Here is a 21,114-nt window from a genome sequence, read left to right as displayed (position 1 = left end):
AAGGGCAAGAGCTAAGGGGTGAGGGGAGAAGGCTAATTTTCCAATATAATTCTTTACTACATCCCATAGGCTCCCATCCACATGCATTTAATGTGAAAAGCACATATTTGGATCCACCCCTCAAGCATATACAACTCATGCTGCAGCACTAATGCCAACAATCATTTTGTAGTCTAATTTGTTAACTTGAATGCTGCATTAGCTGACATGGTGCTACATTTTATGCTTCCCTCTTCCTCCATAACCCCTGCTCCCCACCCCCACAAAAAAAACAAACAAACAACAACAACAAAAAAAAACAGGAGGTGGTAGGATGGGGAGGAGAAGGCCTGGTACTGACCCTGACCCTATACTCATGAACATCCAGCCACAGAGCAGCCCTATACAACAGCAACTACGTCTGCAAGGCCAAACACCTACATAGGCACAAGCATGGTCTTTGTTAGCAATATGGTAGACCTGAATAAATAAGGGTTTTTAAGTTGCTAGTTGCCTTTTCAGAGCTCAGAGTGGCTGAGCACTGCCCACCCTTTGGCCAGAGTCTGCAAATAACAGCACAGCTGAGCCTGTGCTGGATGCTTGTCCATCAATTCTTCTAAAGTTCTTCATAGTGGGGACAAAAGGTCAAGGCAAGGGAGTGACTGTCCCAGTCAGCCTGGCAGTAACTACAACTTTCCAAGGAAGGTAGCCTTTCCTATCTTTCCTCAACAGTCAGATTTAAATGCCTGTGTTACCCGAAACACTGAAGAAAAATAAGAATTTCGAGCCACAGGCATGTCATATAAGAAGTGTAGTATGATTTTCTGTTGAATTCCCTTTCAATCTGAAAATATGAAAACAAAAGGGAACTGAAGTCGATGTTGTGTTTGGATCCAATGAAGGAGCCAGCAAACAATAATGGCCTTCGGCCTAAATCTGCCCACAACCTAAGACTGTTTTTTAAATTTCTACTCGATTGTTAAAATAAAATTTTTACAAGGAATATTTGACAGGATTGTATGCAGCCCACAAAGCCGAAATTACTTGCTATCTGGCTCTTCACAGAAAAAGTTTAGCCAACCCTTGACCTACAGTTTCTTTTGAGGACGACTGAAGGAAACAGAAGTACACAAATTATGTGGCTTATATGGGACCTGGGGAGGATGTGCTGTGATCCAACAGGCCCCTCCCACTCAAGATGCGACAAGCCACCTGAAAGTCTCCGCCACCAGCTGCTGTACAAGCAAGTGGACAATGTCCAATGGCATCCTAGTCTGAGCGTGGAAAGCCTCGGCTCCCCTGACACACTTGTAAGGCAAGCCAACAACTGCTTCTGCACTAGGAGCAGGGCCTGTGAATGAGGGGTGGGTGAGGATGGGAGGACAGTGGTCTGCAGGGGCTCTCAGGGGTCCACTATGTTGCGTTATTAATAAAATCGTGACAAGGGTAGCTTCTGAAAAAAAATTAAAAATATTCACTGCTCCCAGCAGCCTGGAGGACAGCATATTTTGATCTCTTGTAAGTAGGAACACTAAGATGGAGGGATAAACATTTATTGAGAACTATTAGATGCCAAGCACCGTACTCTGGGGATACAAAGATATTAAGATACTGTCCCACAGGATTAGCACATATAAACACAAAATCATCTAAGTACCTTTTCTAAAACTCAAAAAAAATGCAGAATTACGAAACACATCTGGCCCTAAGACATATTTAACAGAAAAAGAATTACGGACCTGCACCAACTATCGTTTTATTTTTGAAGATCACTGACAGTTATTATCAATCTAAAACATATAATATTATTGACTATGATATATTATTATATACTATTAACATGCACAATCAACATCCTTTGTTAATTCCCTAGAAACGTGAATAAAAAGTATGACATCCATCTCAGTGATCTCAATTTTAAAAAGAGTGTTTGAAACAAGGAGGTGGGTCCAACCCTTCCAAGACTAATGGAGCTCAACTTACGGATGTGGTTTCATTTCTATGTAGTTCTTGGGAATGAAGCCGTCTTTTCCATTAAGCTCTGCCTTGTACCAGTTCTGATCACATTCTTCGTTCAAAACCTGAAAAGAAATAAGACAACAAAAAAACCCAATCATTTCCTTTTCCCTTTAAAAAGATAGTTACAAGACAATTATGCTATCTTTTAGGTCTGTGAATGGTTTCACTCGAAGTATTATCAGTTATACGGATATAAGACTCCTTTTAACTTCAAACAACCAGCATTATGTTAAACTCTGTTAAAATGAAACAGAAATTATCTCTGAAAATGAAAATTCAGGCTCCCAAACATCTGGAATGAAACCCTCAGTAAGGAAGGAGAAAGAAGAATGGCAAGTATTAGTTTGTTTTTTTTTAGACGGAGTCTTGCTCTGTCGCCCAGGCTGAAGTGCAGTGGCGCGATCTTGGCTCACTGCAACCTCCACCTCCTGGGTTCAGGCGATTCTCCTGCCACAGCCTCCCGAGTAGCTGGGATTACAGGCGCATGCCACGTTGCCCAGCTAATTTTTGTATTTTTAGTAGAGATGGGGTTTCACCATGTTGGCCAGGCTGGTCTTGAACTCCTGGCCTCAGGTGATCTGCCCACCTTGGCCTCTCAAACTGCTGGGATTACAGGTGTGAGCCACTGTGCCCGGCCAGTTTTTTTGTTTTGTTTGGTTTTTCTAAGAGAGAAACCTGGAGAAGAGGTTCTGGAAAATGGCAAACACATAGGAGAATAAGGGAGCCTGACGAAGACAAAGTCTGCTTTCTGGGAAAGAGAGGTGTCACAGCAGAACTGAGCAGCAACATAACCTTTTATTAGACTCCTCTAGAGACCTTCCAACTGACCTCCAGAATCTACAGTGATACAGTCCTGGATCCCCTCATGGCTTCTCTGGGTTACCGCAAGTACGGGTCACCCACCAAACAGCTCCAGAACACTGCTGCTTGTGAGGACAACCATATGCCCTCGTATGGGAAAACTATTTTCAGGAAAAAGCATGGCAAATCCTACTCAGTTCAATAACCCAAATGCCACATTGTATTAAAGTTAGATAGTGCTGAAAGCATATCAACCAGCAGAATTCAGGCAGATGCCTTGGAAATCCTGGAACTGAACCACTGCATTCTACAGATGTAAAAAAACAAGATCAATGGTCACCCCAGGTTACGAGGTAGTGACCCCACAGAGCTAACATCACGCCCAGACTTTCATATTCCCAATGACTGTTCTCTCCAATGCTGCCTCTTGAATTACATGTACCAGGCCATGCATAGGCTAGGCCATGACGCTGTACTGTGTAGAGTAATACAGTAGTCCTCCTTATCATGATGGATACGTTTCAAGACCTCCAGTGGGTGCCTGAAACCGTGGATAGTACAGGACTCTAGATATGCTATGCTTTTTCCTACACTATACACATATCTATAAGTTTTTTTTTTTAGATTTATTTATTTATTTATTTTTGAGACAGAGTCTCGCTCTGTCGCCCAGGCTGGAGTGCAGTGGCGCGATCTTGGCTCACTGCAAGCTCTGCCTCCCGGGTTCACGCCATTCTCCTGCCTCAGCCTCCCGAGTGGCTGGGACTACAGGCGCCCGCCACCACGCCCAGCTAATTTTTTGTATTTTTTAGTAGAGACGGGGTTTCACCGTGTTAGCCAGGATGGTCTCGATCTCCTGACCTTGTGATCCACCCGACTCGGCCTCCCAAAGTGCTGGGATTACAGGCACGAGCCACCGTGCCCGGCCGATTTATTTATTTTGCCCAGGCTAGTCTTGAACTCCTGGACTCAAGGGATTCTCCTGCCTCAGCCTCCCAAAGTGCTGAGATTACAGGTGTGAGCCACCATGCCAGTCCTACCTATAAGTTTAATTTGTAAATTAGGCACAGTAAGAGATTAATGATGACTAGTAGTAAAATAGAAAAGTTTTAACAAGCCAGGTGTGCTGGCTCAAACCTGTAATCCTGGCAGTTTGGAAGCCTAAGGTGGGAAGACTGCTTTAGCCCAGGAGTTTAGGACCAGCCTGGGCAACATAGTGAGACCCTGTCTTTATATTTAAAAAGTGTAAAAGAAAAGTTATAACAATATACTGTAATAAAAATTTATGTGAATGTGTTCTCTCTCAAAATATCTTTTTCTTTTTGAGTCAGGGTCTTGCTCTGCTGCCCAGTCTGGAGCACAGTGACACCATCACGGCTCATGGCATCTCAACTTCCTGGGTTCAAGCAATCCTCCCATTTCAGCCTCCTGAGTACCTGGGACTATAGGCACTTGCCATGTTGCCCAGGCTGGTCTTGAACTCCTGCGCTCAAGTATCCTCCTGCCTCAGCTTACCTAAGTGTTGAGATTACAGGTGTGAGCCACTGCGATTGGCCAAAATATGTTATTTATATGTTGGATTGCAACTGGCCGCAGGTAAGGGGGGACTAGTATATACGGAGCAGAACAGAATCAGGTACAGCGTGAAAGCCACCCTATGAATTCTAGACTTACAACAAAAGGCAAAGGGCAGAAGGCATAAAGTTGGTAAAAGATAAAACAAAAATGTGAATACAACCCCAAAATGGTGGGCCCAGGAAAATGTTGGCTAGTACAGTGGTAATCTACACTACATTACAAAGTTCTGAGAGGAAACTGGTAAAATTCTTTACAAAATGATTTATTCAAGATGTTGAACAATGCTGTACTCGTAGCCAATCAGAAGCTGGATTGCTCTAAAGTGAGTGCTGTCTGTGTACTGCCATTCAAAGTGAGATGCAATAGAAAGGGTAGATAATAACAACAGATAATCGACAACTAGCCAGGCTGCATTAATGACTACGCTTTCTTAACAGAGGGTATGCCCTGCAGAGCTTTGCAATGCTGGTGCTTACCTGCTATGCTTACCACACTCTGACTGCAGGTGCCAGACACTGGGTTTCAATGCTTAGGATAAGGTGATAAATCCTGCAAGAGCTAATAAATATGTGTAGCAAACTCTCAAAAAAAATTAGCTAGTGGTAAATCCCAGTGTATTCAAAGTTTCCAAGAGTCACATAAATATTGATAGAGTATTGATGAAAACTTCCTTCTAGTCATCATTTTGTTTCTCGTAAAAAAATCACATCAAAGACTGGAATGAGATAAAACAATATATGCAAGGTTCACTCATAATTTTTAAGTCTTCATTTTAAAAACACTGCATTGTGCTGCGGCCAGCAATGGTGCTGTATTGATAGACAATTATAAAGCACACACCAAGGACAAGTTTGAGGAGGGAAAGTGTGCTTGAACCCTGCCGGGCCACCACCACCTGCCCCTGTACTGGCAGCACAGAAAACTCTGAATAGCCTTTGAGAAAAGGAGCTACTTTAAAAGTTATTTAAGGCCAGGATTCTGTTATCTACCAAAAATAAGGTCTAGAAGGAAAATGTGGTCTAATAATGATCTTATAAAGCATCATCCTATAGTAATAATAAAAACCCCACAGGCTTATAAACAATATTTATTATTTTATTTCAGAGACAGAGTCTATGTTGCTCAGGCTGGAGTAGCTGGGACTACAGGTACGTGCACCCATACCAGCTATGAAGAGTTTTTGAAAATGCCTTAACTCCTGAAATGGTGAGGTGTGTCTACTTTTACTGTATACACTTGTTCTTGGAAGACAGAGAGTCAGACTGACAAAGAGCTGCTTGTAACCTATTTGTGCATCAAAACAGAACAAAGTAATCATTAGAAAGGGACACTTTTGATTTGTGACCAATAACTTTGCAGGAAAAGATAACTCTATTTACCTGCCAGGAGTTCATAGAGCTACACTCTCTTCTTGTTACCTTTACCAAGACAGAGGCAAATCCCTCTAAAAAGTGTCCCCTCCCCCAATAAACACAACTCCAGGGCAACTCCTAGATTTGACATCAACTTAGAACTATGGCTGTCTACAGAACAAAAATTATTACTTGGTGTTTAGTATGTTTTTCTCCCCCAGAAAGAAGGAAAATATGGAATTAACACTTTTAAAAATGTAATTTTTTTTTTTTGAGAGAGTCTTGCTCTGTTGCTCTGTCACCCAGGCTGCAGTGGAGTGGCATGATCTCGGCTCACTGCAACCTCCACTTCCCGGGTTCAAGTGATTCAAGTGCCTCGGCCTCCCAAGTAGCTGGGATTACAGGCATGAGCCACTATACCCAGCTGATTTTTGTATTTTTAGCAGACACGGGATTTCACCATGTTGGCTAGGCTGGTCTCATATTCCTGGCCTCAAGCAATCCACCTACCTTGGCCTCTCAAAGTGCTGGGATTATAGGCGTGAGCCACCATGCTGGCCAAAAATGTAACATTTTGAGTACATGAATGGTTACGATTTTGGTTATCTGGAAAATTCTAGTATCCAGAATATCACGTTACCAGATAGCCCAGGTATTGCTGCACATACCTCTAAACCTCTTCACTCTAGAATTTCAGAAAAAGCTTGGTTCTGCCAGAGGCAAAACACAGGAGGAACAATGTAGCTGCAACCCTGAGCCAGAGACCAGGCCTTTCAACCCAACTGCTCCACCTGCACTGGGAGCTTGCACACAGAAGCCCTGAAACTGGAGCGATGTAATTAGATGCTTAAAAATTAAGTTTTATTCAAATGTTTAAGTATACAAAACAGCTACTGAAGTGTCGGGTTAAAAAAAAAAAAGAAAAAGAAAACAAAACAGCAAAGAACACAAATGAATGTTGGAGAGCTCGAGGGGGCAGAGACCAGAAGCATCTGTGGATGAGGCTGTGCCTACAAAGATTGTTTCATTTGCTGTGGCTTTAGGTGAAAGCTCACATCCTTCACAAATAATTTTTATTTTATTACTATTACTATTTTTTTTTTTTTTTTTTGAGATGGAGTCTCGCTCCTTCGCCCAGGCTGGAGTGCAGTGGCGCAATCTCGGCTCACTGCAAGCTCCGCCTCCTGGGTTCAGGCCATTCTCCTGCCTCAGCCTCCCGAGTAGCTGGGACTACAGGCATCTGCAACCACGCCCAGCTAATTTTTTGTATTTTTAGTAGAGACGGGTTTCACTGTGTTAGCCAGGACGGTCTCGATCTGACCTCGTGATCCGCCTGCCTCGGCCTCCAAAAGTGCTGGGATTACAGGCGTGAGCCACTGCGCCCGGCCTACTATTACTACTACTACTACTACTACTACTATTATTATTATTATTATTATTTATTGAGACAGAGTCTCACTCTGTTGCCCAGGCTGGAGTGCAGTGGCACAATCTCGGCTCACTGCAACCTCCGCCTCCCAGGTTCAAGTGATTTTCTGCCTCAGCCTCTCGAGTAGCTGGGACTACAGGCACCCGCCACCATGCCTGGCTAATTTTTGTATTTTTACTAGAGATGGGGTTTCACCATATTGGTCAGGCTGGTCTCGAACCTCTGACCTCAGGTGATTTGCCTGCCTTGGCCTCCTGAGTAGCTAGGATTACAGGCGCCTGTCACCATGCTCCGCTAATTTTTGTATTTTTCATAGAGACGGGGTTTCACCATGTTGGCCAGGCTGGTCTCAAACTCCTGGCCTCAGGTGATCTGCCCACCTTGGCCTCCCAAAGTGCTGGGATTACAGGCATGAGCCACCGTGCCCAGCCACAAATAATTTTTAAAGGCCTAGTCAGACTCCTGAGCACGAGCAAGCTGCTCCCATCACTGTGTCTTCACTTGCTTATTCACTCTCTCTGCACAAATCTACGGGTGAGCTCACAAAAAAAGTTTCCTTCAGCTTTAAAATCTCCAAGGAATGTTTTTAGCTATTACCCCACAGCTGCATTTTCTATTCCAACCCCCATATTCCCTCGAGTTATGACTTTGTAGCCACACAAGACACTTTGGTTTAACGGAAGCAGATTGATCAAGAGATGAGATTATAAAAGGAGGAAGAGACAAGTTGCAGTGAAGACAGTTCTTTTTGTTTTTTGTTTTCTTTTTTTTTGCAAAGAGACTGAAAATAATGTTAAGAGCCCAAATCAGGAAGAAATTTAAGAGATGAGGAATGAGGTGAGCTTTATACAGAAGAATTAAAAATATACAAGTCCTTTCTGTGCTGATAGCACTCACGCAAATGGTCAACGTTCCTAAAACTCGCTGGACTTTCTCTAAGAAGTGTGGCAAGCATCAACCCCACAAAGTGACACGTACAAGAAGGGCAAGGATTCTCTGTATGCCCAGGGAAAGCGGCGTTATGACAGGAAGCAGAGTGGCTATGGTGGGCAGACTAAGCCAATTTTCCGGAAAAAGGCTGAAACCACAAAGAAGACTGTGCTAAGGCTTGAGTGCGTTGAGCCCAACTGCAGATCTAAGAGAATGCTGGCTATTAAAAGATGCAAGCATTTTGAACTGGGAGGAGATACGAAGAGAAAGGGCCAAGTGATCCAGTTCTAAGTGTCATCTTTTGTTTTATTATGAAGACAATAAAATCTTGAGTTTATGTTTTTTTTTTTTTTTTTTTTTTGAGACAGAGTCTCGCTCTGTTGCCCAGGCTGGAGTGCAGTGGCACGATCTCGGCTCACTGCAAGCTCCGCCTCCCAGGTTCACGCCATTCTCCTGCCTCAGCCTCCTGAGTAGCTGGGACTACAGGCGCCTGCCACCACGCCCGGCTATTTTTTTGTATTTTTAGTAGAGAGGGGGTTTCACTATGTTGGCCAGGATGGTCTCGATCACTTGACCTCCTGATCCACCCGCCTCGGCCTCCCAAGAGTTTATGTTTACTTCAAAATATATATATATGTACAAGTCAATGGAAGGGGACATGAAGGAACTCTGGAGGTGCTGTTTATCTCACATTTCCTGACCTGGGTGTGTTCTGTTTGTGAAAATTCACTGACCTAATAATGATATATAAATTTTCCTTTTTCTTTCTTTTTTTTTTTTTTTTGAGACAGCTTCAGTTTTCACTCGTTACCCAGGCTGGAGTGCAATGGTGTCATCTCAGCTCACTGCCACCTCTGTCTGCCTCCTGGATTCAAGTGATTCTCATGCCTCAGCCTCCCAAGTAGCTGGGATTACAGGCGTCTGCCACCACACCTGGCTAATTGTTTTGTATTTTTAGTAGAGATGGAGTTTCGCCATGTTGGCCAGGGTGGTCTTGAACTCCTGACCTCAGGCGATCCACCCGCCTCGGCCTCCCAAAGTGCTGGGATTACAGGCGTTAGCCACGACGCCCGGCCCTTGCACTTAATTTTCTATACAAATTATAGAAAAAGGTGTCATTTAGAAAAATGGCAAGTATTTTGTTTATAGATTGCTGCATTTTGAAATAAGGGGATATTTTCTGGCCTGAACATATTCAGTCATCTGTAAATGAATAAAAAATAGAAATCATAATTTTTTTTAAAAGAAATAGGCTGTACAGTTATGGTCCCATCAAGCCTTTCAACACGCGCTCCAATTCCAACAGCTTGCAGAAAGTTCAACATTTCTTCAGGGAAAAATTATTCAAAGTTTTATCAATCTGTGAAGCAATTTGTGTGAGAACATTTGTGCATGAATGATAGGAAGAATTACATTTTAAAGCTCTTAACACATAAAAAACCAAAAACACCATTTACAGTTGGTCCCTGCAGTGCAGAAATTCAACATAAGCCAGTGAGGTGTCCCCAGTTCTTCAAAGAACCCAGATAAAACTAGTCTAACTCTTGAGTATCACTCAGGCAATCCCAAAGGAGCGATACTGAAATACTGCCATGACTTGAAGACAAATTTCAACAATTCTAGTGACATCTACTACACAATTTCAAGTTCCTAGAAAAGAGAAAACACACATACATGCATGCTTTTAAAAGACTTTAGCCCCTAAGAATAAATTCTAAGGGCCCTGGCTAGGGTAACAGTAATGGGAGAGCCACTCAAAGTCAGTTCTCTTCAGGTGCCTGATTACGTATTTTATTAGAAGCTATTAGAATGTTCTTCAACTTCCCTTAAGTATGAATAACTGACTCAGTTTCAAGCTATAGTGATTCATTACTAACACTTTAAATAAGTGCTTTACAATCACCACCTCCATCTGTTACAGTTTTTCTGCAACATGAAAAACATCTTGGCAATGCTGCCTGCTATGCTGTGTGCCAAATCATGAAAAACACCCACAGTGTAGATAAACTATTAAGAATTTTAGTGATGAGATAACCAGCAAAGGTAGTTCAATAATTAAGGTTCCTGGTCCCACAGAAAGCTTGAATTGTTCACCCAGGAACACAGAGAGAACAGTTCTCACATATGCCGAGCAGATCAGTCTCCATTTGGAATGACTGCAACTACAGCAAGGCCACGGCTCAATAAAAATCTGAAAAGCATCTTCGCCAACCAGGCCAGGTGATACGTACTTGGCTTTTAACAACCAGAAAGTTGAGAAGAAATGAAATGCATTTATGAAGTTTTAAAACTCTCCTGGCTGGGCGCAGTGCCTCACGCCTGTAATCCTAGCACTTTGGCATGCTGAGGCGAGTGGATCACCTGAGGTCAGGAGTTTGAGACCAGCCTGGTCAACATGGTGAAACCCTGTCTCTACTAAAAATATAAAAAATTAGCTGGGCTTGGTGGCGCGTGCCTGTAATCCCAGCTACTCAGGAGGCTGAGGCAGGAGAATCGCCTGGAGGCAGGAGAATCGCTTGAAGCCAGGAGGCAGAGGTTGCAGTGAGCCGAGATCACGCCATTGCACTCTAGCCTGGGTGACAGAGTGACTCCATTAAAAAAAAAAAAAAAAAAAAAAACCACAAAAGAAAAACAAAGGGTATTTGTTAGTCAGGTATACCTCCTGACCCCTGGTGATGGAATGGTGAGAGGTTCTGACTTAGCACCTTTTAAACGTTTTTAAAGGAAAAGAAGAAAAAAAAGGGAAGGAGGAAGGAAAGACAGGGAGGAGGACAAAGTCCCCAAACTCCAACTTTCCATGGTAAAAATCATTCATTACTTTATACTTCCCTCTGCCTATGAAGGAAGGAGTTGTGCCCCATAAATACTGCTTTCTTTCCAACTGCAACCTTTTTGAAAAGTAGCTGCTCAAAGTGGGGATCAGTATGACAGGGAAACATTGGTGAGTCAGGAGATGGGGACCCACCAAATGTCCAGGCAACAAGGCTTAAGTGCTCCAAAGTTAATCACCACAATTTTTCTGTTAAAAAGCCTTAAGTATCCTTCTACAAGTGCAAATATAGTCTGGCATTCCAGTTTTCATAATTTGGCCATCACCGACTATCTGCTCTGATCTCCCATTGCTTCTCCAAATGAGCCCTGCCGTGCAGTCAGCTAGTCAACTCACCGACCTCTAAACACACTGTACTCCTCCCCGCCGCTTGTCTGTACTTTTCCTTGTCTACTGAAATCTTTCAAAATTCAGTTCAGAGCTTACAACCACCCTGGTCACCTTTCCCTCTGCTTCAATCTTATAGTATTTAATGGAGGATTACGTCAATAATATAATCCCTTATGGTATCTCGTCTATCACTACTTGGACCATGTGCTGCTATGTCTTGGCCCCCTCCCAAACTAACCCGCAAGCAATGAAGCTGGCTCCATACCCAGTTCTCATTTGTCTTCCTCACAGCTCTTAGTATGGTATCTAGCATATTTTGGGGAACTGACTTATATGTGGGGGCTTTCTTCTAAGTGTTCTAAGTAATACATTTAGTGCCCTAGAGCAAGCTGGGTCTGCAACAATTTATACATTCTCTCTCTTCTTTTTTAATAAAAAATTGAAACGAGGGTCTTCATATGATGCCCAGGCTGTTCTCCAATTCCTAGGCTCAAGCGATCCTCCCACCTCAGCCTCCCAAAGTGCTGGGAATACAGGCATGAGCCACCGCACCCGTCAATTTATACATTCTTGGTGATAAACAAGAACCTCTTAAATAGATCCTAGAAAGACTGCCATGAGTCTGTTGATCCAAGCAAGGAGAGGTAAGGGAGGTAAGAGAATTAAACAATCAGTCTTCCTGTAACGTAAGCACCCTGCCTAAAGGCTATGTGGAGTACCTTTCCACAAGGCCATCTACTTCTTTGTCTAAGTAGGCTGGGTGCAGTGGCTCACGCCTGTAATTTCAGCACTCCAGGAAGCCAAGGCGGGAGGATGCCTCGAGCCTTGGAGTTTGAGTCCAGCCTAGAGGGTACAGGGAGACCCTGTCTCTACAAAATATTCAACAATTAGTCTGGCATGGTGGTGTGCACATACAGTCCCAACTACTCAGGAGGCTGAGGTGGGAGGATTGCTTGAGCCTGGGAGGTCGAGGCCTGCAGTGACCTGTGATTGCACCATTGCACTCTGGCCTGGGTGACAGAGAGAAACCTTGTCTCAAAAAAAAAAAAAAAAAAAAAGGTATAAGATTGGGAAGGAGTGGGGGTGGGTGGGTAGAGCAGGGAACTTTCAGTATGACAGGGATAAAGGGGGCTGGACCAGGGAGAGAGGAGGTGTAAGTCTGTTTCTACACATGTCCTATTAATCCCTCTCAGGATGGAGCGCTTCCTGGCAATGTGACGTCTAATTCTGATTCGGTCTGCCTGTCTGACTTGTGACAGACTTTTGCAGGGTGCTAATTTTAATAGCTACAACTCTGCCAGCAAAATTTTTATGGAACAGTCTGCAAGACCTTGGATTTTTTGATTCACCCACTGAACAGCAACTAGGTTGATGGAGAAAAATGATCACATTAAGAGACCAGGACTATTCATGTATTAAAAAAGTTTCTTTTTAATGTTCATACATGTTAGAAGATGAACAATTAAGACGACTAACCAAATTACAGGATATTTCTTTCTCTGAGAAATATTTTAGTTCAAAAGATAACTAGGATATGCTCATCAACCTCTTCAGTTGACCTCTTATCATCAAGAGAAATTGCTCTTCATATTTTTAACAAAACAGGAAGGTAGTTCACACTTATGTGATATTACTCCACCCAGATAAATCTGGAGGCAGTGAAACCTAAATGCATAGACAATACCTCAAAATAAACTTCTACCAAAGGGGTACAAAAAGTTTCCATTCAAAATAACTGTCTTGCGTTTTGTGACATGTGGAAGTCCTATTTGGTGGAGCTGAAATGCTCTTGGAATGTCAGAATTTCAACTGCAGGAGCAGGGAGAAGAAAGGAGAGGAAGGGAGGGGGCAGGAAGAGACCGACACAGAGATCAAGAGGTTTCAAGAAAAATCTGTGTATTTGAAAAATTCAACAATCATATGATGACCTGTACTAGACAAACACCAAGCCCTGGGCTAGGTGAACTGAGGATAAAATGGATACCCTTCCCAAGGAGCTTAAGGGGACTAGAAAGCTGCCAGGTGCATCACAGTGTGACGAATGTCAGGAGCGGGGAGTTATGGGTACTACGTAGGCATCAATTCAATAGAAAACATCTGACTTCCAAACACCAAAGACGATGACTTAACTCCAGGTTAGGGGGTATCAGGAAAACATCCTAGATGAAGTGTGAACTTGTCTATTCCCTGTCTGCATCTTTAGCTCTGCTTAGTCTGTGTGGATTGTGAGTAGAAGGAACATGGCAGACTCTGCAAATTTCAAATAGAGGGATAGATTGTTCTCTTGGCCAGATTTGGCTGCTATTAACTAAAACACTGGTTAAGCTTCTTTTAGCTTAAAGGTAAAATATTTATTAATGGCATCAGAACTTCTAACTGGAAATAACCTAAATAACCTCAACTGTAGCTAATTTTTTTTTTTTTCAGACAGAGTCTTGCTTTTGTTGCCCAGGCTGGAGTGCAATGGCGTGATCTCAGCTCACTGCAACCTCCACCTCCCGGGTTCAAGCGATTCTCCTGCCTCAACCTCCTGAGTAGCTGGGATTACAGGTGCCTGCCACCAACACCAAGCTGGCTAATTTCTGTATTTTCAGTACAGACAGGGTTTCATCAAGTTGGCCAGGCTGGTGTTGAACTCCTGAGTTCAAGTGATCTGCCCGCCTCAGCCTCCCAAAGTGCCAGGATTTACAGGTGTTGAGCCACCGCGCTTGGCCTCAACTGTAGCTAATTCTTTACTTTAATTGACACATATTTAGCAACTGTCCTTTTCATCCTTTCACTAACAGAAGGAGGCTTTTAATCTTACATGAAATCCTACACTCCTCTCTTCAAAAAATAAAACACAAAGCCTCCCCAACCCCCCCCACCCCCCACCAACCCCCGGCCTGGGGGAGCAGCTGTTACTCATGTTTTGTGATGCTAACAGGCAAACCTGCTCCTGTGTGTCAGTTCCACCCTCTAAGGTCTCTACTCACTTCCCACTGCCTCAGCATAAAGCAGAAAACAGGAGCTCAAACCTCTACCCTGAAAATTAATGACAACAGAGTTTTTTTTAAATTTTATTTATTATTATTATTTTTGAGATGGAGTCTTGCTCTGTCCCCCAGGCTGGAGTGCAGTGGTGCAATCTCGGCTCACTGCAACCTCCGCTCCTGTGTTCACACCATTCTCCTGCCTCAGCCTCCCGAGTAGCTGTGACTACAGGCGCCCGCCGCCACGCCCGGCTATTTTTTTTTGTATTTTTAGTAGAGACGGGGTTTCACCGTGTTAGCCAGGATGGTCTCGATCTCCTGACCTCGTGATCCGCCAACCTCGGCCTCCCAAAGTTGTGGGATTACAGGCGTGAACCACCGCACCCCGCCCGACAACAGTTTATTTAATTCCACGTAAGACTATGATTCAAGGGGTCAATGAAAGGACTGATTGATTTTCAGTCGTCTGTGACCCAAGAGCCACCTCAGAGGATGTTACTGAAAGAAGAAAAAGCAATGTTGGTCACAGAACTATTCACCAACGTGTGCATAAGGATACAGGACTGAAAAACTCAAGGCTGGGGTCCTCCCACCAGGACACCGTTAATTTCCAACTCAAAAAGCTAGTTCCAAATGCATTTTCTACTTCTGAAGTAGTTACTCTAGTTTCAAATCGGGAAAGGCTTGTTATAATCACATGACAGAGGAAGAGGAACTGGGGTAGAGCGGCAAGTCCCTACCCCCACCCCCACCCCCACCCCCAGGATGGAGGCGAATGCAGAGAGTTCAACAGGTAATGACAATACAAACTGCAAATGTGGATTCGAGCTAGTGGACAGGGTCAGGGAGCAGAAAACACAGGGACCTAAACTAGTCTCGGGGTGGGGGCTGTCTGAGAAAGCCTCCCCAAGCCAGTGACATTTGAAGGGAGATCAAAGGCTCTCCTGTGGGTGGTCTGGCAGAAGACCACAGTGTGCAAATTAAGAAGCTCAAGCTTATATGTTACAATCATCAGAAGTCGCTGAGAGTGACATTCAGGTTTGCATTTTTCAAAAGCTCCTCTGGCTGACTGTGAGATGAACTGCAAGGAGGTGCAGGTGGGTGGGGCAGTGCGGTAGAGAGGAGAGAGTCAAGGTATTTCTGGAAGTAGAATCAAAAGGACTTGGTGATGAGATGCTGCTCAGTGGTCTTCCTCTTGGCCACTGATTTTTTTTTTTTTTTTCTGAAAACTGCTTTAGAAAAACTGCTATATTGGCTGGGCACAGTGGCTGATGTCTGTAATCCCAGCACTTTGGGATGCCAAGGCAAGTGGATCACTTGAGGTCAGGAGTTCAAGACCCGCCTGGCCAACATGGTAAAACCCTGTCTCTATTACAAAATACAAAAAATTATCCGGGCATGGTGGCAGGCGCCTGTGGTCCCAGCTACTCGGGGGGCTGAGGCAGGAGAATCGCTTGAACCTGGGAAGCAGAAGTTGCAGGGAGCCGAGACTGCGCCACTGCATTCCAGCCTGGGCAATAGAGTGAGACTCCGTCTCCAAAAAAACAAAGACAGGTATCCATCTTATGCTGGTATCCTCCATCTGTCTCTCCAGATCCAGTTACACCTTGCTTTTCTTGCTTTTTTTTTTTTTTTTTTTTTTTTTGAGACAGAGTCACACTCTTCGCACAGGCAGGAGTGCAGTGGCGCAATCCTGGCTCACTGCAACCTCCACGGCCCGGGTTCAAGTGATTCCCCTGCCTCAGCCTCCCAAGCAGCTGGGATTACCACACCTGGATAATTTTTGTATTTTTTAGTAGAGATGGGGTTTCATCATGTTGGCCAGGCTAGTCTCAAACTCCTAACCTCAAGTCACCTTGGCCTCTCAAAGTGTTGGGATTACAGGCACGAGCCACTGTGCCCAGCCTGCTCTGACTTTTTGGCTCTGTAAGAACCACATCAACAGGCTCCCTCACTCTCTGGCTCCCAGTGCTGTTAATCAATGGGGAGGCCTGCAGAAGGTCAGAGGAAGGGAGGGTCAGGTCAGGGCATTTATTCTCCCAGCTCCCACCCTGGGAGTGTCTGTGGACAGTCTTGGACTCTCAATTGAAAGTAAGTCCTTTCCTTCTCCAGGTTTGGGCAACTCCTCCCCCTTCCTTCTCCCTGCCGCAGGCCTCATGGTGGTAACCTGATTACCAGCTGTGGACACTGCATTATCCCTGTGGTTTCTAGAGAAACTTCACCCACACTGATAGCGGCAGGAGGCAGACAAATGCCTCACAGGGGCGGGTCCCCAGTGAAACCCCACCTCTAAGCCAAAGACAATTGAAAGCCTGAAAGCCACACTACAGGTCAAATCCATGGACTGGACTGAGAACCCATCTTCCCATTTGGTAGGCTTTCCTCTGATTGATCCCCACTCTTCACCTATTTTACATCTACCTACCCTTTCCGAATTGATTTTCTACACTGCCATGCCCACCTTTGAGTGGTGCCTTTGCTTTAGCCTTTCTTTGCATGCCCACAAACCATTCAGCATGCATGCCCCTGTTCTGAGCCCATAAAAGCCCCCACCCAGCCACACTGGGAGAGAAACCACCAGACTTCAGGGGTGGGGAACCACTACCCCCTCCGCTCCTGAAAGCTGTTCACCGCTCAATAAAATTCTTCTCCACCCTCCTCACCCTTAAATTGCCAGTATAACCTCATTCTTCTCAGACACAGGACAAGACCTTGGGAACTGCTGAACCTGGGAACAAGCCATAACACAGGCGAGCTGGGGCATACCCAGCCCAGCCATGAGCTGAGCTGGAGCGCAACCAAGACTTAGCCTGAGTGGGCTGAGTGTGGAGGTCCCCAGCTGGGGTCAACACCTTGCAAATAGTCTCATTATTAAAATCCTCTCAATTTAAGTGTGTCAGGTGTTCTCTACCAGGACTCAGACTGAAATTAGCCTAAAATCAGTTGTATATGTCTTTTGGAATGCATTAAGGACATGCTCCTTTATATAAAGTGACATTTGTTATGGGGCAGAAAGTATCCAAATTCTACCAACTACTTGGGAGAAGAAAACTATAAAAGAGCCAAACAATTCTGTTCTGTTAACTGCTTTTTCAAAATTTGAGACAGGGGTCTTGCTCTGTGGCCCAGGCTGGAGTGCAGAGGCACAATCACAGCTCAATGCAGCCTCAACCTCCCGGGCTCAAGTGATCCTCCCGTCTCAGATCTTCCCACAAATAGCTGGGACTACAGATGCGAGCCACTACAGCTGGCTACTTTTAAAATTTTTTTGTGGAGGCAGGGTCTCACCATGTTGCCAAGGCTGGTCTGGAACTCCTGGTCTCAAGGTATCCTCCCATCTCAGCCTCCCAAAGTGCTGGGCTATAGGCATGAGCCATAATGCCCAGCTCTATTCTGTTTACTATTAAAAGTTGAGAAAGGGGGTGAAGGTATAAAAACCTGAGATTTGTAATCTGACCATTACTAGACTGGCATAATGACTTGCAGTAGCTGCCCCTTTGAACTGCACTTTAGATATTGTTCAAGTGTCTACTACACTGAAAGCATTGTGTTAGGAAGCTGAAAAGGGAATAAGAATAAAAGGCATGGTCCCTGCCCTCAGAAGTGTTTATGAGCTAAGGGAGCTATGTGTGTAAATAAAGAGGAAATAAGTAAAAAAGTGAGATAAGGGAAATTGCTGATTTTGAGTTGGACACAGAATTCACAGCTACATGTTTCTATTTACTTTTCAGTTTTGGAGACAGGGTCTTACTCTGTTACCCAGGCTAGACAGTGCAGTGGCACAATCTCTGCTCACTGCAGCCTCTGTCTCCTAGGCCGAGTGAACTTCCCACCTCAGCCTCCTGAGTAGCTGGGACTACAGGTGCACGCCGCCAGGCCTGGATAATTTTTGTATTTTTTGTAGAGATGGGGTTTTGCCATGTTGTCCAGGCTGGTTTCGAACTCCTGAGTTCAAGCAATCCGCCCACCTCAGCCTCCCAAAATGCTGCGATTTCAGGCACGAGCCACTGCGCCCAACCCAGCAACATGTTTCTAAATTAGCTGCATGGCTGACATGGAAAATTCAACTCATGTATGGACGTTCTAGAAAAAAGGACAACTTCAAATAGTCTAGGAATAGGGCAAGAACCTAAAGGTAGAACAGCTTATAACAGGTGAGAGGGTATAGTAAGCAAAGTAATTTTCCCTCTTGTATTTTCATTGAGTTTAAATAAAAGAAGCCATTCTTGTTTAATCCTACTGTCCTCTGCCAGACTACACATTGCTCTCTTTTGATGGAGCTGTCATATGTTTCAATGATAAATGGTAATTACATACATTTGGACAGCTGGATGTGGCTCAATCAAGCAGGGTCCTCTCTTACAGGTAACCATGCTGACCATGTTACTAAAACTACTGCCTAACAGATAAGACAAGCTGTCCTCCCTGTTGTCTTTAGCCTGCTAAGGCTGTAAAACCTGAGAGCCCAGAAACCTTCAAGGACACATGTAGGCTTGCCTAGAATAACTAGATCAAGGGGCTTGTTCAAGCCTTCTGTTTTCATAACTCAGACTTTTTTTTTTTTTTTTTTTTGAGACGGAGTCTTACTCTGTTGCCCAGGCTGGACTGCAGTGATGCGATCTTGGCCCACTGCAACCCCCGCATCCTCTGCCTCCAGGGTTCAAGCGATTCTCCTGCCTCAGCCTCCCAAGTAGCTAGGATTGCAGGCACCCACCACCACGCCTGGCTAATTTTTGTATTTTAAGTTGAGACGAGGTTTGACCATTTTGGCCAGGCTGGTCTTGAACTCCTGACCTCAGGTGATCCACCCGCCTCAGCCTCCCAAAGTTTGTAATCCTGGGATTACAGGCGTGAGCCACCACGCCTTGCTGACTCAGACATTTGATGGCCACCCACTGCCTCACTTTGGATGATCATACTGGCAAAGATGAAAATAAGTTAATACTCAGTGATAGGGATAGTATCGGTGGGAATATAAAAAGGTATATGGCTTTATGAAAAGTAATTCGACTGTATGTATTAAAGATCTAATGTTCATACCTATTAACCCAGTAATGCCATTCTTAGGACTCTATCCTAATAAAATAACCAAAAAAAAAAAAAAAATACATAGTCAAGACTAAGGGAGCAGCTGGGCACAGTGGCATATGCCTGCAGTCCCAGCTACCTGGGAAGATCCCTTAAGCCCAGCAGTTTAAGGCTATAGTGTGCTATGATTGCACCTGTGAATAGCCACTGCACTCTGGCCCAGGCAATATAGCAAGATCTCATCTCAGAGGGGAAAACAAAACAAAACAAAAAAAAGACTGAGTAAACAAGTATGAGTGAGTGCCTATTTTGAGTTAGGAGCTATGCTAGGTCCTGGGGATACAATTTTAAAAATGGGCCTTACTTTCAAAGAGCTGACAGTAGGGGAAGCCAAGTTCACTACAACTTCAGGTGTAAGTTCTATGAGTCCAGAGTGCTCTGTATGAAAGCACATCTTGGGGAGACCGAATCTAATCAATGCAAGGAAAGCTCACTTGGGCGGTAACATTTATTTATTTATTTTTATTTTTTTTTGAGACGGAGTCTCGCTCTGTCGCACAGGCTGGAGTGCAGTGGCGCGATCTTGGCTCACTGCAAGCTCCGCCTCCTGGGTTCACACCATTCTGCCTCAACCTCCCAAATAGCTGGAACTACAGGCACCCGTCACCATGCACAGCTAATTTTTTTGTATTTTCAGTAGAGACAGGGTTTCACCGTGTTAGCCAGGATGGTCTCGATCTCCTGACCTCGTGATCCGCCCACCTTGGCCTCCCAAAGTGCTGGGATTACAGGCGTGAAGCACCGTGCCTGGCCACCTGGGCGGTAATATTTAAATGGAAACCCTCAGTGTAAGTAGGCTGTAGTGAGGCTCGGGGGCGGGCATTGAGGACACAAATGAGAGCAAGAAACATTCCAGGCAGAGGAACGGGCAGGTGCAAAAGTTCTCAGGCAGGAAGGGATGTGGCATAGTCTAGGGGAGACCAGGGACAGAGAACTGAGCCCGACTGTGCAGGGTAGAATAAGGACTTGGGGAATTTGCTCATTAGGATGATGGTTCTGGCTTGTGTGTGGCACACAGCTCTGAGGGGACAAAGAGCAGCAGCAGGAAGATCAGGTGGAGAAGGGGTTACTGCAGGGAGCCAGGAGGGAGCAGACAGGAATTGAGATTAGGGTAGGGGGCTTCTGACTGTTTTGAAGAGAATCTAAAATGAACACTGAAAAACCCACATGCATTATTTTTAAGAATCTAAGTTTATCCCTCCCTCCCGAAAGATTCCCTCTGTACTTCTGTAGGAACAGGGTGCACAGGACCACACAGGATGAGACATCAAATTCCATGTCATATCATAGGCTTCTCAAAGTGAAAAAATTAAAAATTAGAGGAAGACGGCCAAGTGCTGGTGGCTGACACCTGTAATCTAGCACTTTGAGAGGCTGAGGCGGAAGAATCACTTGAACCCAGGAGATCAAGACCAGGCTGAGGGATATAGCCAAGACCTGTCTCTACAAAAAATAGAACAAAAAAGTTAGCTGGGTGTAGTGGTGTGCGGCTGTAGTCCCAGCTACTCTGAGACTACAGTGGGAGGATCAGTTGAGCCTGGAAGCCTGAGGCTGCAGTAAGTTATGATCATGCCACTGCACCCCAATCTGGGTGACAGAGCAAGACCTACCTCCAAAAAAAAAAAAAAAGTTTATTCTCCACCATAAACAAAGAAAAAGAGAAAGAAAACATATTAAAGGGATAATCTCTCACCTAGAAGGAACGATCCCATTCTTCGAGAATATAGGTGATATCTTAATTGCTGTACAATTAAAAACAGCTACACCAAACTGCTCATAACCAATTACCAATTCAAATAAATATAT

At 44.5% G+C, this 21,114-nt stretch overlaps 1 protein-coding gene and 1 pseudogene across 1 annotated transcript in view; one reads left to right on the top strand and one right to left on the bottom strand.

The window, feature by feature from the left end:
* GRB2 (growth factor receptor bound protein 2) overlaps positions 1-21,114 on the bottom strand; it is an 87,492-nt gene that overhangs the window by 12,674 nt on the left and 53,704 nt on the right. The window contains exon 3 of the mRNA XM_004040999.5: positions 1,963-2,060. Within this exon, the coding sequence (XP_004041047.1) occupies positions 1,963-2,060 (98 nt within the window). The remainder of the gene's footprint in view (positions 1-1,962; positions 2,061-21,114) is intronic.
* LOC101135033 (large ribosomal subunit protein eL42-like) lies at positions 8,060-8,419 on the top strand (annotated as a pseudogene).

This window comes from Gorilla gorilla, chromosome 4 (assembly GCF_029281585.2).
Source record: "Gorilla gorilla gorilla isolate KB3781 chromosome 4, NHGRI_mGorGor1-v2.1_pri, whole genome shotgun sequence".
Taxonomy (NCBI): domain Eukaryota; kingdom Metazoa; phylum Chordata; class Mammalia; order Primates; family Hominidae; genus Gorilla; species Gorilla gorilla.
Note: the sequence above shows the minus strand (reverse complement) of the source record. Positions and strands in the feature narration are given on the sequence as shown.